The sequence below is a fragment of the Geotrypetes seraphini genome, chromosome 3 (assembly GCF_902459505.1).
Source record: "Geotrypetes seraphini chromosome 3, aGeoSer1.1, whole genome shotgun sequence".
Lineage (NCBI taxonomy): Eukaryota > Metazoa > Chordata > Amphibia > Gymnophiona > Dermophiidae > Geotrypetes > Geotrypetes seraphini.
This window is the reverse complement of record NC_047086.1, coordinates 341,254,795-341,272,480: the sequence shown is the minus strand read 5'-3', so window position 1 is coordinate 341,272,480 and position 17,686 is coordinate 341,254,795. Positions and strand designations below refer to the sequence as shown.

General features: G+C 46.5%; 1 protein-coding gene across 1 annotated transcript in view; it reads right to left on the bottom strand.

The window, feature by feature from the left end:
• The window catches only part of WDR43 (WD repeat domain 43), a 160,472-nt gene that overhangs the window by 39,400 nt on the left and 103,386 nt on the right, over positions 1-17,686 (bottom strand). Inside the window, exons 10-12 of the mRNA XM_033935972.1 lie at positions 15,983-16,114; positions 6,540-6,677; positions 578-664 (exon numbers count right to left, since the gene is read on the bottom strand). Of these exons, the coding sequence (XP_033791863.1) occupies positions 578-664; positions 6,540-6,677; positions 15,983-16,114 (357 nt within the window). The remainder of the gene's footprint in view (positions 1-577; positions 665-6,539; positions 6,678-15,982; positions 16,115-17,686) is intronic.

Genomic DNA, 17,686 nt, shown 5'->3' with positions numbered 1-17,686 from the left:
GGGAAGGCACTCGCGCATGCGTGGTGCTGGCAGTTGCAAAGTTTTTAAAAACTTGACAATACACTTTTAATACTGTCTGTACTGGGGCTCTGTGGATGACATCACCCAAATGTAAGAATATGCTGCCTCCTTTCCTGGGATAAAACACATTCCGCTTTCCTTTGGCATGCAGCTTCAGTTTCCCTAAGATTGAGGGAATTTTTGGTGCCACTTTTAAAATAAGTGTGTTGAGGTGAGGTGTTGGATAAGGGAGACTAAAAGCAGGCAGCATCTTGAACATATATAACAAAACTTACAATATGTTTTTAACAAGAATTTCAAAATGCAAAGCAACTTATTTTTTTTATTGTGAAATGAGGTTTTAGCACCAAATTACCCAAATCCTCCTTAGGAAGTTTAATTCAAATGAAAATCAATTAAAATGCATGCGTTATAAAAGAAAACTTTAATGATAAACACCCCTTTAAACATCCAAATTCAAGAGGACGTAAGAAAAATCCTCTAGAAAGAAATGAACAGGTAAGCCAATCATAAGAATGGTGAACAGTTTTTAATGTATTGCCGAGATGCTTCATACCTCAAGCAGCAGGGGGATGACTGAGTATACAGGCAGACAGGCAACTGTGTTCTTTATTAGTTTCTCCTTTCTGGTGTTCAACACTTTCTGTAACGAGAAAGATAGAGAGACCTGGATCAGCTGTGACACGTTCTCCACTTTTAACTGTCTCCCAGAAGACAACTACTGGATCATTTGGGGTGGGGGAAGGGGGGGGTGCTTCAGTTTGTTAACAGAAACTGACTTTTAAGCCAGTGAAGTGTGCAGTGTGATAGGAGCCAAACTTTTCAAAGGATTATATATATGGGGCATTACTAATTGGGTTAGCCAAGCATCATAAGTAAGGCAGCTTCCCTGCACAAAATGTATCATACATTAAGCACAGTTACTTACTGTAACAGGTGTTATCCAGGGACAGCAGGCAGATATTCTCTACATGTGGGTTACGTCACCGATGGAGCCCCCTAGCAGATGTTTTCGTAAGCAGACTTCCTTGAAGACCTTCAAGCTTGCGATTGGCCCGCGCATGCCCCTCCTGCCCGGTCTAGGACATGCGTCTCCACAACATGACCTCAGTTCAGATAGCAAGCAAAGAAGCCAACCACGGGGAGGTGGGTGGGTTGCGAGAATATCTGCCTGCTGTCCCTGGATAACACTTGTTACAGTAAGTAACTATCCCAGGACAAGCAGGCAGCATATTCTCTACATGTGAGAGACCTCCAAGCTAACCAGAATAGGATGGGGGGAGAGTTGGCAAATTAGGAGAACAGATTTTGCAAAACTGACTGGCCAAAATGGCCATCACGCCTGGAAAAAGCATCCAGACAGTAGTGCGAGGTAAACGTATGAACCGAGGACCAAGTAGCAGCCTTACAGATTTCCTCAATCGGAGTCGAGCGCAGGAAAGCAACAGACGCCGCCATCACTCTGACCTTGTGGCCCATGACTCGACCCGGCAGGGAGAGACCAGCCTGACCGTAACAGAAAGAGATACAAGCGGCCAACCAGTTAGAAATGGTACGCTTAGAAACAGAGCGACCCAAGAGATTAGGATCAAAAGAGAGGAACAGCTGGGGAGCAGAACGATGAGGAGCAGTGCGCTTCAAGTAGAAGGCCAGAGGGAATGGAGGGAACGCATACAGAAACAGGTTCGTCCAATCCAACAGAAAAGCATCCGCCTCGAGTCTGAGAGGGATGTAAACCCTGGAGCAGAAGCGGACAACTTGTGATTGAGGGGGGACGCAAACAGATTGACGTCCGGAGTCCCCCAATGAGCAAACACCTGACGCAGGGTCAAGGAATGGATGGACCACTCGTGAGGCTGCAGAAGACGACTCAACTTGTTCACCAGACAATTGTGCTGGACCTGAATGTAGACCGCTCGAAGAAATATGTTGCAGCTGATGGCCCAATCCCAGAGCAGCATTGCCTCCTGGCACAGGGACTGGGACCCCGTTCCCCCCTGTTTGTTGATATAATACATGGCGACCTGGTTGTCTGTGTGGACCAGCACCACTCGGTCACGAAGCAGGTGACAAAAAGCTTTCAGGGTGAGGAAAATCGCTCGAAGCTCCAGTAGATTGATGTGACAAAGGCGGTCGGCACTGGACCAAAGACCCTGAGTGCGAAGACCGTCCAGATGAGCCCCCCAAGCATAGATCGACGAATCCGTCGTGAGGACCTTCAGCGGAGGGGCATGAAACAGAAAACCTCTGGAAAGATTGGAAGAGAGCATCCACCAACGGAGAGACTGCTTCAACAAAGGAGTCACGACAATGAGTTGAGAGACAGGATCCCGTCCTGGTTCCACTGGGACGCTAGTCCATTGAGGAATACGGAGGTGAAGTCTGGCAAAAGGAGTCACATGAACCGTGGAGGCCATGTGACCTAGGAGGACCATCATGAGCCGAGCCGGGGCAGAGGACAGATGAACAACCCTCTGGAATAAATGAACAAGGGCCTCCTGCCGAGGCAAGAAGGAGCGGAGACGAGCCGTGTCCAGGACCTCGCCGATAAATTCCAGAGACTGGGACGGGCAGAGCTGAGACTTGGGAAAGTTCACCTCGAAGCCGAGGCTCTGAAGGAGCAAGATAGTTTGATTTGTTGCTCGCAGCACTTCGTGGCAAGAGGACGCCTTGATCAACCAGTCGTCGAGGTAGGGAAACACCTGCAGGCCGCGGAAACGCAGGGCCGCAGCAACCATAACTAGACATTTTGTGAAGACCCTTGGCGAGGCCGCCAGGCCATAGAGAAGAACACGATATTGGAGATGGAGATCCCCCACCCAGAATCTCAGATACCAGCGAGAGGCCAGGTGTATCGGAATGTGCGTGTATGCCTCTTTGAGGTCCAGCGAGCACAGCCAGTCCCCCTTGTCCAAGAGGGGGTACAACATAAGAAGGGTGAGCATTCTGAACCATTCCCTGACCAGAAACTTGTCCAGAGCACAGAGGTCCAGGATCGGACGCAGATCCCCCGTGGTCTTGGGTACCAGAAAGTACCGGAAATAAAATCCGGTGTTCCACTGGTCCGGGGGAACCTCCTCGACCGCCCGAAGGCGAAGAAGGGCCTGAGCTTCCTGCAGAAGAAGAGGCAGCTGAAGCCGAGCAGAAGGAAACACTCTTGGAGGCAGATCCGGGGGTACGTGACTGAAGTGAAGGGAGTACCCTTCCCGGATGGTAGAAAGCACCCAACCGTCGGTGGTAAGACTTTCCCACTGGGCATAGAAATGATGGAGATGACCCCCGATGGGAAGGGGGGAAGGCTCCAGGAGGAAGGGAGCCTGAAGGCTCGGACCGGAATTGTCAAAAAAATGGCCCAGTGTTCGCCGGAGCCGGCGACTGGGCCTTAGTTTGACGCTGCTGCTGTTGCTGCGGTCGCTTTGAAGGAGGCTGAGAGAAGGCAGGAGTACCTCCGGAGAGGAATTTTGTATTGCCGAGCCAGAGGGGCCTTCGGTTTAAGTTTTACCAGGGAGGCGAAGGACCGTTCATGGTCCAAGAGGCACTTGGTGGCTGCTTCGATGGAATCATCGAAGAGCTCATGACCCACACACAGGAGATTGGCAAGACGATCCTGTAGATTCAGATCATATCCACAATCTGGAGCCAAGCGAGGCGACGCTTGGTGATCGCAAAGGCCGTGACCCTCAATGACAACTCGAAGGCGTCGTAGGTCGCCTGAAACATATAAAGGCGGACCTGGGAGAGGGTCTCCTCGAAAAGACTAAACTCTTGACGCCGATAATCCAGCACAGCTTCCCGGAACAAGCGGAGGGCATCCACACAGAATCGGAAGTAGGACGTGAAGATAAAATTATAGTTGAGGACATGATTCGCCATCATTGAGTTTTGATAAAGACGGCGACCAAATTTGTCCATTGTACGGCCCTCCCTGCCCGGAGGGACGACAGTGTAAACCTTCGAAGGGTTAGACTTCTTCAAGGAATACTCAACCATCAAGGATTGGTGAGAAAGCTGAGAACTTTCAAACCCCTTAACCGGGATCGTCCGGTAACGGGACTCCAACTTGGAGGGAATGGCTGTGACCGCATATGGGGTCTCCAGGTTCCGGAGAAAAGTATGCAGGAGAACCTGGTGCAATGGTAATCGTAGCGCCTCATGGGGCAGATGATCAACACCCATTTCCGCCAGGTATTCCTGGGTATAACGGGACTCAGACTGGGGGTCCATGTTCAAGGCCCTACCCATTTCAGAGATGAAACGAGTAAAGGAGGAGTTTCGAGAAGAAGACACATCCTCCTGAGGAGACCCCGAGCGAGATCTGGGGGCAGCCGAGAAAGAGGGAGAAATTTCCCTCGAATAGTAAGCTGATGCCTCGGAGTCCCGCGAATGGGAGACCGAAGAGGCTCGACTAAAGTGTTTGGGGAGCGTCAAGGAACGACCCCATGCAAGATGGACCGGGGAAGACCCTGGAGTCCGAGAAAACAGCTGGCGAAGCCTTGGAGAAGACGGGGCAAATGAAAATTCCTCCACCGGTTTCAGAGAAGACCCCTTAGAGGCTGGCAGCCGCCTCGATGGGGGAACACACACTAGAGTCCAACTCGAGGACAAGCGTGTGCCTGGAAGGTTTTGCGGTCGGAGACCTGCCCTGAAGGGGCGGAGAAGACCGGGGATTTTTAGGAGGGGCAAGCCGTGACATAGTAGTGGGGGAAAACAGGCCCTTGGCCTGGACCCCCGAAAAGTCACAAGTGACTCGGGGGATGAAGAATCACTCGAGGGAACCTGATGAGTCTTGCGGGCATGGCCTCGAGATACGAGGGGGACGCTCAGGCTTGTCAGACCGAGATTGGGTCGAGACCGAGGTCAGAGGCGTTGAAGTCGTGATCAGTTGGCTCACTACCGAGGAAAGCTGCGTGGTAAGTATAGCCTTAAGCATGTCCTAAAACATAGTCACCGAGACCAAAGGTGGTTGGGTCTTAGGTGCAGCAGTGCGCTCCTTTGGGGGCGACCTCGAGGAAGAGTATTCCCTATGTGAGGAGGCACGCTTAGAGTGATGTCTCGAAGACGCCAATGAGGCGGCACTGATATGAGACTCCGAGGTAGGCTTCTTTGCCGGCACACCTGAGGAGGAAAGAGGAGACTTACCCGAGGTCAGAGCCTTCGAGGCCGACGGGGTCTTCGAGGCCGAGGCACCCAATGAGGGCGCCGAGGCCGAGCTCGAGGCCTGTCCTGCAGGATCCATGGGCCCAAAGAGTTGGAGAATCTTGGCCACCTTCCTACAAAGAGCCCGCGGTTGCAAAGTTGCACAACGGGGACACGACTCAGCGCAGTGCTCTGCACCCAGGCACTCCACACACCAACAATGAGGGTTGGTGATGGAGATAACCCTGTTGCACTTAGTACAGTGTTTAAACCCGGAACGAGGCCGGGACATAAGAAGAAAATACGGCCGCGGCCCTGTGAGGCCAGGCGGCCAGAGTAAGACCGGGAACCCGGTCAAAAACATATGAACTGAAAAAACGAAAAGAAAGGAAAACAAAGATGCATGTACAGCAACTCAACTGAAACTAATCAAACAAGCCGCGGTGCAAGAGGGACAACAATATCGTGCGAAGCAAGGGAGCAGTGCTTCTGGCTCCACGGAAAACAGAGAACTGAGGCCACGCTGTGGAGACACATGCCCTAGACCGGGCCGGAAGGGCACGCACGCATGCGCAGGCCAATCGCAAGCTTGAAGGTCTTCAAGCAAGTCTGCTTGCGAAAATGTCCGCTAGGGGGCTCCGTCGGTGACGTCACCCACATGTAGAGAATATGCTGCCTGTTTGTCCTGGGATAATAGCAGTTTGAGGAGGGATGAGTTGTGAACGGAGTAATGGGGAGAGAGAATAGGGGTCCTATGACTGCTATTACTAATTCCTCTGCTGACTGATAGATAGCCCCAGTACATTTCATGTACATGCAGTGCTAGAACATTTGGGCTGAAGAAGCTTGATCACGTGACATCTTACTACCGACAGCTGCACTGGTTACCGATGAAGGCACGCGTAAAGTTTAAGTTTGCCTGCCTCTGCTTTAAAATACTAAACAGACTAGCACCTAAATACATAACTGACCTTTTCTCCTTCTCAGTCAACAGGCATAAGAGAAGCTCACATTCAAATTTCGTTTCCCCCATCCAGTTAGAGGATGTAAACTCAAAAAACACTATCAGCACCTTCTCTCACTTCAGGCAGCATTATGGGGTAAAGATCTAGAACAATTGCTTTCGCCCACTATTTATGAGGAATTCAGGAAATGCCTAAAAACATATCTGTTCCTGAAGTATCTAGACAGCTGAACCGTACAACTCTTTCTCTTTAATAATGGTTCTCTTGACCTATTAACCACTTTCTTTCACCTCTGTTAAGTTCAATCAATTTGTACCATCTTTTAATCTTTGTAAACCGCATAGAACTTCACGGTCCTGCGGTATATAAACTGTTATTATTATTCAGAAGAGCTTGCATTAACTTGTGGAAACTCACATTCAAGATGTCCTTATCATTGCTCTCCAGCCCCTGCACCAAAAGCATGGCAAAGCTGTCAGTCTGGGGTAGGCCACCTTTCCTCACTTCTTTCAGGGAGTCAATATCCATTGCCCCCAATCGCTCCTCGATGCTGATCTGCAGGAAACTTGCAGTATTAGTGCATTTTTACAAAAACCAGACTATCACAAAACAGTGATACACTAAATAGAGTCTTAAGAGAAATCGTGAACAATACTAAGTAGAAAACTGAGAAAACTAAAAAGGTAAGAGAGAATTACACACATGGAAAACACAGCATTGGTTGATGCACTATCTGTTCAATAGATCTTACAAAGGAAGCATATTCCTCTTAAGGAGGTTTATCACCCTTGGATTCCACTAACATATTCACTGAAATTTGACAAGCAGATGAATGATGTGGTAGACTCTTGTTGTTTCCAGCTAAGATTGATTCAGTTGAAGCCTTTTTTGACCAAAGAAAATTTGATTGAATTGGCCCAAGCTTTTGCTACTAATAAGCTGAACAATATTAACTTCATATTCTGATCTTTCTAAGACTAGTCTAAAGAGACTTCAACTAGTCCAAAATACCACAGCTCATTTAATAACAAACAGTAATCTCTGTTAGGTTAAGGATCAAGCTATTATGTGTTTTCTGTGTTCTACACAACATTTTTTTATTCGAACTCCCACCTGTTCAGGTTGTAAAATTAATCTCTACACATAAGACGGTGTGGTTATGATTCAAGGGTTGGGTTGTTTGTTTTTTTTGTCAGATTCAGATTCTGTTCCCAAGACTTCTGAGCCACATTGATTACTGAGTGTGGGGTTAACATCCTTTTAATGCCTTCCTTCCCATAGCCATAACACGAAGACAACCACCTGGCTTGATCCCCTGCTCTGCAAGAAGGCCAAAGCCCCCGAAGACTGCGATGATGGAGGTGAGAACTGCTGTAAGATCCAGCCTTGATTTCTTGATTCCAAATTTTTGCTTTTCTCGATGTGGAAAAAAATTGCTCTCATTTATTCAGGGCAATCTTTATGTCTCTTAGTTATTTTGACTTCTGTAAGGTTTTAAAAATGGATATTTTTAGCAAGCTTTTGAATGATTCTAAGTTTTTGTAAGGATTTTGTAAAAATTTAAATTGTTATGCTATATTTGTTTTAGTCAGTTGTTATAATTTATGCTGAATTTTGTAAACCTCTTTAACAATTTATTAAGCAGTATATTAATTAAATCAATTTTGTTCTTACTTGTTCTTTTCCTTGAGGTTTGCTAGACAAAAGTCAGCATCTGTGAGGACTCTCCTTACTCGCTAACCATTCTAGCCATCTCTCTCTGCCTGGACTCCCAAGGCCTGCTTCCTGTCCTAAAAGTCTATTCAACACACTAGTGACCAGCGAAAGGACTCCTCCTCTCAAAAATCCTGATTCTAGCACCTTTTTAAAGAGTCAGATTGTGTTTCTTGCATCTGTGAGGACTCTCTTCTTGCTATCTAGTCTTCTCTCTCTGCCTAGTAAATATGTTTCTGCTTGCTTCTGGGGACATTATTAGAGACCGATTCTGTAGCTACACTGTGTACACATCTCTGGTGCTTAGGCCCTCCCACTCTTCCCCTAATCCCACCCACTCCTAGGTTTGCATTACATACAGTATATACTCCTATTAATCAATCTCAACAATCCTTCAGCTGTTCCTGGAAAGTAAAAATCGCCACTAATTTAGATCCTACTTTCAAACCTTTATCAGACGACCTTCCTGCAACAAATTCACCTCTTTCCTTATACTTAGAAATTAACTGGTCTAGTGGTACAACCACTGTCTCTGCACCCAGAGATTGAGATCAAATCCCAGCACTTCTCCTTGTGACCCTCAACAAATCTCTTAATCCTCTACTGCCCTCCATCTTGAATACGTATGACAACAATGCAATACACAACTCCCATTCCCTCCCTCATTCATTTATAACTGCTACTTCAAAGTAACTTTTATACCACATCCACCCTCCTCACAAAGCACACCTAACAATTCACCAGCAGACTCCTCCCCTGGGATAACCCCTGACCCATTTAAAATTTACTTCACCCCTGATATCATCTCCCTTTCCTAGTCTATGGCTCCATTACACCTTCTCTTGTTACTGACCTTACTCAATGTCGCCCTCCACCCCAATCAATGTATTTCTCAAATCCTAATGGACCACTTTCTGAATTCACCACCTCCCTATCCCTTCTATCACCCACCTTCTTCACAGCTCTAAGGCTTCAACAGTTTCTCCCCCTAATTCAACCCTCCATATCCTATCTTATCGCATCTCACCAGCATCACCATCACTGCACCTCTCCTATTCTGCTCCAGTCTCATTCACCTAATTTTGCTCACTGCAGGGGACATCAACCGCAATTCTCACCCTACTCGTGCAGGCCTCACCGCAACATCTCCAACCTTATTTCTGTTCCTCTCTCTCTCTCATGTGCCCTGTGGAATGCCTGCTCCATTTCCACAAGCTCGCTTATCTTCATGACCTCTATCTCTTATTCTTTCCACCTACCTGACCTGAAACCTAGCTCTGCCCAGAAGACTCTGTCTCAGTCACTGCTCTGTGCCACAGAGGTTATTTCTTCCCTACACCTCGCCTGGTAGATCATGGAGGAAGGGTTGGGTTACAACTCACCCTCCTGTAGATTTCAACCTCTTCTCCTACCTCAGTCTCACTGCTTCTCCTCCTTTGAAGTCCACTCTGCTCGTCTATTTGATCCCCTCCCTCTTTGAATAGTGGTTATTTATCCTCCTCCTCCTCACAAATCCCTATCTTCCTTTCTCACTGACCTTGACTTCTGGCTCTCTGTCATTCTTAAACAGTTGTCTCTTTCCCTTATCCTGCAGAAGACATCTCCGACTCCTACACCTCAAAGTTTCTTGCTCTAATATCCTCATTCAGTCTTCAGCTGTGTTCCGCTACCCCTACTTACCAGAATGGCTGCTGCTTTGACCTTGTCCTTTTCTCTAACTTCTCAGCTGCCAATTTCTTCATCTCAGTTCTCCTGCTGACCATCATCTGACAATCTTCATGACTCAGCACCCTCCCCCCCCAAAGACATGACTGATTCTCAAAAATACATTCAGGAATCTTCAGGCTATAGACCCATGCACTCTCTCTGCCATTATCGCCCCCATCCTCTCAAACACTATGCTATGAAAATCTGTCAATGAAGCAGTCTCTGCTTTTTGTAAACCGCCTCGATCCACTTCTTATTGTAAACCCACCCCTACAATGTAACCTTACTCTGTACAAATATTCATGTACTCAAAGACTTCATTGTTTTTTTTCGCTGAATGTCCAGCTCTTCTTTATTGTAAACCGCCTCGAACTACTTTGGCTTTGGCGGTATATAAACAATAAATTATTATTATAATGCTATTTTCTCCTCTCCCCTTGATCTTCCCATTTTACATCCTGTAAGATGTGCCAAACCTCAGTTCTAGCTGACCTCTAAGATCCGCTACTTATGTTCCTGCGTCAGATCTGCAGAATGTTACTGGCTAAAATTTAACACTCTCACTGACTTCGTTCACTTCAAATTCCTGCTGACTTCCTTCCAATCCACCCTTTCACTTGTAAAACAAGTCATGCTTAACTCTCACCTTCAACTCCTCCTTCACTTTCTCCTCAGCTCCATACAGAAGTCTCCATATGTAAGTGGGGAACCTGCAAGGAGGCACTGACCCTGTTGAGATCTAGAATGAGCTAGAAGCAACCCAAGAATGATCACAAAATAGATGAAACAGGGTCCTAGAACAGCTCCTTGAGAGGCATGAGTTGCACTGTTCCCAGAGACACCATAAAGATATATATATGAGAAAGAGAAAGAGAGAGAAAGAAAAAGAGGAAGAGAAAGAAAGATGGCCAAAGAGGGACCCATCATACCTCATTTGGGGTTGGAAGAGCAGCCAGAAAACTCTCCTCCTCTTTCCAAGATCCACTGTGTCCTTGAAGGGAATGACACTTCTGGTTGCTGGGAGGGGCCTTAGGCACCTAGGCAATCAGTCTTAGGCCCCTCCCAGTGTATCCCAGGATGCACCAGGAAGGGGAAGGCCTGCCATTTTGAAGAGGTGGGTCTGCCAACAGGAGGACGTGAGCATCCCTCCTTCCAATCTTTAAATTTAGATGTACACCGGGAAGGGGGGGGGGGGCCTTGCGGCAGGTTAGAAATCAGAGGGTAGGGTTAAATGGTCATTTTTTCTCAATGGAGGAGAGTAAACAGTAGAGTGTTACAGGGGTCTGTACTGGGACTGGTGCTATTTAACTTATTTATAAATGATCTGGAAATTGGAATAACAAGTGAGGTGATTAAATTTGTAGATGACACAAAACTATTCAAAGTTGTTAAAATGCATGCGGATTGTGAAAAATTGCAGGCGGACCTTAGGAAATTGAAAAACTGGGCATCCAAATGGCAGATGATATTTAATGTAGACAAATGCAAAGTGATGCACATTGGGAAGAATAACCTAAATCACAGTTACCAGATGCTAGGGTCCACCTTGGGGATTAGCGCCCAAGAAAAGGATTTGGATATCACTGTAGAAAATACGATTAAACCTTCCGCCCAATGTGTGGCGGCGGTCAAAAAAGTAAACAGGATGCTAGGAATTATTAAAAAAAGGGATGGTTAACAAGACTAAGAATGTTAGAATGCCCTGGTATCACTCCATGTTGTGACTTCATTTGAAGTATTGCATTCAATTCTGGTCTCTTTATCTCAAGAAAGATATAGTGGCGCTAGAAAAGATTCAAAGAAGAGCGACCAAGATGGTAAAGGGTATGGAACTCCTCTCATATGAGGAAAGACTAAAACGGTTAGGGCCCTTCAGCTTGGGAAATGAGACGGCTGAGGGGAGTCTACAAAATCCTGAGTGGAGTAGAATGGGTACAAATGGATCGATTTTTCACTATGTCAAATATTACAAAGACTATGGAACACTCGAAGATATAGGGAAATAATTTTAAAACCAATAAGAGGAAATTTTTTTCACTCGAAGAATAGTTAAGCTCTGGAACGCGTTGCCAGAATATGTGGTAAGAGCGGATAGCATAGCTGGTTTTAAGAAAGGTTTGGAGAAGTTCCTGGAGGAAAAGTCCATAGTCTGTTATTGAGAAAGACATGGGAAAAGCCACTGCTTGCCCTGTATTGGTAGCATGGAATATTGCTACTCCTTGGGTTTTGGCCAGGTACTAGGGACCTGGATTGGCCACCGTGAGAATGGGCTACTGGACTTGATGGACCATTGGGTCTGACCCAGTAAGGCTATTCTTATGTTCTTAATAATAAAATGACCAGACAACAAAAAGTAGAAAAATAATTTTATTTTCTGTTTTGTGATTACATTATGTCAGATTTGAAATGTGTATCCTGCCAGAGCTGATGTTGGACAGTGAGCATGAGATAGGACATAACAGAGAGAGGAAAAGTTTTTTTTGTTTACACCACAGAGCCAGCTTGGGATTGGAGAGAGCAAAGGGGATGGATGTTACAAAATAAACCTGGCCAGGATGTTTGAAAAAAAAAAAATAAAAATAAATAAATAAATAAATAATTTTTTTTTTTAAATCACCCAGTTGGGCAGGAAAAGCGAATTGAATAGAAAAATTGATTCAATAGCTCGAACGAATCAAAAAATTTTTCCTGAACCGGGCAGCACTACTTTACACTAGAAATGGCCACTTTGAAGCCAGAAGTAATCCAACAGACAAAACTCGTTCATCATTTTCAGATAAAGCAAGACTCTGTGAACATCCAACAATTTCAGAGCCTTGTCACTATTCTTGGACCCTGAGGGTGTGAAGGCCAGCAACCGTACTTCCTGGTTAACGTGGAAACTGGAGACTATTTTTGGAAAGAATGAGGAGACTATCCTCAGCAAAATCCCAGACTCTGAAACCCTGAGGAAAAGTTCTCTGCAGGATAAAGCCTGTAGTTCAGACCAGAGGTAAGAGTGGACAGGGTAGCTGATTATAAAACAAACAAACATGATAGCAGATAAAGGCCAAATGGCCCATTTCCTGGAGGAAAAGTCCATAGTCTGTTATTGAGAAAGACATGGGGGAAACATAGAAATAGACGGCAGATAAGGGCCACGGCCCATCTAGTCTGCCCACCCTAATGTCCCTCCCCTACCTTTGCCCTGTGAATAGATCCCATGTGCCGATCCCATTTGGCCTTAAAATCAGGCACGCTTCTGGCCTCAATCACCTGTAGTGGAAGACTATTCCAGCGATCAACCACTCTTTCAGTGAAAAAGAATTTCCTGGTGTCACCTCGTAGTTTCCCGCCCCTGATTTTCCACGGATGCCCTCTTGTTGTCGTGGGACCCTTGAAAAAGAAGATATCTTCCTCCGCCTTGATGCAGCCCGTAAGATACTTGAACGTCTCGATCATGTCTCCCCTCTCTCTGCGCTCCTCAAGCGAGTATAGCTGTAATTTGTCAAGCCGTTCTTCGTATGGAAGATCCTTGAGTCCTGAGACCATCCGGGTGGCCATTCTCTGCACAGACTCCAGGTCCCGCGATGACTGCTTCTGCTCCGGATAGAAGAGGCAAGTGACATCGGAGGGGCTGGGCCGGCAGACGCAGTTAATTGCAGCAAGATCCCGCAATGACTGCGGCTGCCGATCTACCCCCCCCCCCCCCCCCGACGTCACTTACCTCTTCCGGAACAGAGGCAGTAGATGGCGCAGTCACCGCAGGACCTTCGTTCACTTCTGCTTGGCTGCCAACTCTGCTCTAAGTACGGCAGCTGCGCTGAGGTGCCATTTGCAGCAGCGCGGGAGGTTCCAGATCCAGCCGGCTGTGCACCCCCTTGGAGTGTGCACCTGTTTGCCCTGGATTGGTAACATGGAATGTTGCTACTCCTTGGGTTTTGGCCAGGTACTAGGGACCTGGATTGGCCACGGTGAGAACAGACTACTGGGCTTGATGGACCTTTGGTCTGACCCAGTAAGGCTATTTTTATGTTCTTAGCACCCCCAAATTGCTGTCTCAAGCCTTGAAAAGATCTCTGGACTGAAGGTCCACCCAAGTACTGGTGAAAGTGCTGAGAGCCACTAAAATTAGCCCTACTTGACCCCCTAGGGGCCATTGGTCTGCTGTGTGGTAAGGACTTTGGTTTACAATCTTGCATACTGGCCATGAGATCGCCCAACCTTTTACCAAAGAGCAACTGTCTCTTAAACAGCAATTTGCTCAGCATAGCTTTAGAAGATGAGTCTCATGCCCACGGTCTGATCCAAAGCATTCCTTGGGCAGATAAAGCATATGCAGAAACCTTGCTCAGCACCCTGAATAGATCATACAGAGCATCTTCCACATAAACCATTCCCAACATAAACTGAGAATCTGCGCTGGTGCACGACATAACCATGAATGGCAAGCTTGTGCAACATACAGTGCCGCTGCTGCCATCTTCAACCCCAACGCTATGGCCTCAAATTGCCTCTTAAGGACAAAATCCAACCTGCATTCATGTGTATCTTTCCACAACACTTCCCCTTCACTGGGGAATGGGGTCATTTGCGCCACCAGGGAATCCATATTTGGTGGACTAAACAACTGATAAAACTCAGCATCCACTGGGTAAAGTTTTGTCATGGTCCTTAGCCACTCCAAGGGACCCTTCTGGCACCTCCTAATGGTCTGTGAGCATCTTAGTAATGTCCAGATAGAAGAGAAAGCATGTGGTCTGAGCCTTGGTGCTGCTCATAAGTGAGCATTGAGCAGTAGAGAGAGTAATTACCTCCAGAAGCACCGATGGCTTGAACAACCAGCACAGTCGGGCACTCTCCAAGATCTAGAGCTGCTCCTTTGTTGGAACCTGACTCTCCCAGGTGCAAAGCTAAGTCTCCCAATAATGAGGGCATATACTGGGATAGTAAAGGCATAGATACCAAATTCACTTCATCCCAGTCCTCTTCTGATTGCATCCCCGGCTTCTTGCGCATGGCTCTGCTGTGGGGAAAAAGCACCCTTAGGAGGAATTAACCCCTGGTGGTACCACAGTCGCGACTCCTGATGAGTCACTGTGACTACTGTAGCTTAAGTATGCTTCGTACATCATACTTATAAATACTGGAGCAAAGATCAGACCAGGTTGCCCAGAGGGCTCTGGTAGGTGCTCCTGTGGACCACTCTGGAGTTTCATGGCCAGTTTGCAACTGTGCTTCACTGGGATGCCCTTTTGCCAATTCCCAGCTCTAGCTGGGATTTCTGACTTGAGCCTCGATCCAACAGGGACCCCATATCTCCAGAGGGACTAGAAGAGACTAAGTCAGTGGCTCTGTCTCCACCCCCTCCCCCTTCACACGCCACATGCAAATCTGATGTGAATTCTTAGTATCTGGCCTGAGAAGTCCATCTAGACCAATTTTGAGCCAAAGCAAGGTATTTTTTGGAAAGGTTACAAAAACAGACTCGATGTGCCAAGTGGATTGAACATAGGGGTGAATATATGGAATAATTTCAAAGTTTAATGGCTCTATATCATTCCCTTCTTGGTTGGGGTGAGAACCTTTCAGCATCCTCTCATATTTGAAAATTGGGAAATCCAAGATGGCTGCCACAGCAGCAATTTTAGTGCCAAAAATGGCCCATGGAAGCTAAATAAGGGGTCAAAAATTTGGGGAATAGGAATTTAGAGGTGGGAGACCCTATCCTTAGCTCTATAAACCTTTAAAATTCACTTTTAAAGACACCCCCCTCCAGCCTTACTCACTGTGCCATGCCGGTGCTGGGAGATGCAAACGGATTGAAATTGCAGCCAGAACTTCTGCCTCAGACAATACAGGACACCCAGATAGCTTGCTTCTTCGCACTGCCTTTAGTCCAACCAGCTGGACTGCAACATCAACCCCCAATGGAACTCGCATGCGATGTTGAGGGGAGGAACCACAGTTGGCAACCGATTCTGATGAAAAACTGCCATGTTGCCACACAGCCTGCGCTCAAGCTCTCTGCGGACAAAACCTAGAGTGAGCCTTGCTCCCAAGGGAATGGTCCCTGAGCTCCTAGACTGTTAATGCAGGCTGCCTCCTGGCTACAGACTAAAGGCTCACGACCAGATAAAACCTCCCCAAATTAAAGCAAAATAATCATGAGCAGAAGAGACAGGCTCTTACCATCTCATATGTAGAGAGTTTAGAGGACAGCCCAGAGTGATGGGAGGGTGATTGGAAAAATCTAAGTGAGGCTCTGTACACAGGATCTCATGATCAGAGGTTCACAACTCACCTGTTCCAGAATGATGCATCTAAGAAAAGCCTTACTGGGTCAGACCAATCGTCCATCTACTACACTAGAAACACACATAATACTCATTTCTAATTGCTCAAATAACAATACTTAATTGCACAAATTGTAATACCCTAAATTTTTCATTGATAATTACCTCTTTGTCTCCAGGCTTCCTCTTGCCTTCAGATGATGGCATTCCAGATGAACCAGATTGCATGGCTGCACTGTGCCCAGGAATTCCAGGTATTAACACTTTGACTTTTGAATTTACCACTGGTGTTTTAACCTAGCATTAAAAAAATGGATGTATATAAAGCATTAGGTTTCCCTTCATAGATTACTGCCTTTAACAAGCTCTTTAAAGCAGCAAAGGTACCAAAACACTTGGACTTCAGTCTGGTTCCATAACCTCCTAGACACAATGGATTTAGATTTTTTTTAGATCTGAACTTGAGGTCAGACATGAGGGGAAAAAACAAGCAAGTCATTCAAGTTGTGCACATGCTAGCATATCTTATTTCTCTATACTCTCTGTACAAAATGACATAAACTAAAGTTGTATCTAAGGCAATGGAGAATCAAGTAACTTGCTCAAGGTCACAGTGTAAGAAGCTGGATTTGAACTCTAGATTTCCTCGTTCTTAGCCTACTGTTGTCAACAACCACACTACTCTATTGCACTGCTTTGTGATGCTATTCAAGAAACAAAGACCCTAGAATTGGTCTTAAATTCCTGTGCACCTTGGGCCAGGGAAGCATTACATAGGACAGTGATCTCAAACATCTGGGAAGAGTCTCCAAGCCAAACAGTCAGACTTTGTGGGGGAAGGGGGTTCTGTGGGGGAAGGATGTGTGTATGTATATGGAGGGGGGGGGTGGCATGCATACCTTTCATCACTGGTGATGCTGTATGCCCTTGGAAGACCCCTTAGATCAGGGATACCCAAATAGTTGATCGCGATCAACCAGTAGATCGCAAAGGCAACGCGAGTTGATTGTGTTGCCTTTGCGATCTTCACTTCCTTCCTCCCCGAGCCAGGCCAGGCACGTACAAGCGCTGGACCCACAAGACTTCACCTCTGACATCAATTCTGACATCGGAAAGGGAGTTCTAGGCCAGCTGCCTGGCTGGCCTGGAACTTCCTCTCCGACTTCTGAATTGACGTTGGAGGTGAAGGCTTGTGGGCCAGGCGCTTGTATGCGCCAGGCCTGGCTTGGGGAAGCAGGGAGAAAATCTGTGTGGTGGCTTAGGGGGAGGGGCGGCAAGGAGAGACAAAAAGAATCGGGGAAGTGGAGAGAGCAGCACAATGACTTGGGGGGGCAGGGGGAGAGAGAAAGAAAGACAGACAGGCAGCGGAAGAGAGAAAGTCAGAAATAAAGAGGGGGACAGGGGGAGACAGAAAGAAAAGGGGAGGAGGCAGAAAGAAAGAAAGACAGAAATAAATAAATATTGGATTTACAGAAGAAGGAAATGTAACTAGAGTCTCATGAAATGACCAGACAAAAAGGTAGGAAAAATGATTTTAGTGATCAAAGTGTGTTCATTTTGAGAATTTATATCTGCTGTCTATATTTTGCACTATGGCTTCCTTTTACTAAACCGCAATAATGCTTTTTAGCGTCAGGAGCTGCGAGGGGTATTCAGCGCAGCTCCCTGCGCTAAAAACCGCTATCACGGTTTAGTAAAAGGAGAGGGGGTATATTTGTCTATTTTTGTATAGTTGTTACTGAGGTGACATTGCATATTTTAAAGTCATCAGCCTTGACCTCTGAAAAACAAACCCCGAATATAAACGATAATTAACATTTTCTCTGCGTATAGTGTGCTTTGTGTTTTTTTACATTTTATTGTTGGTAG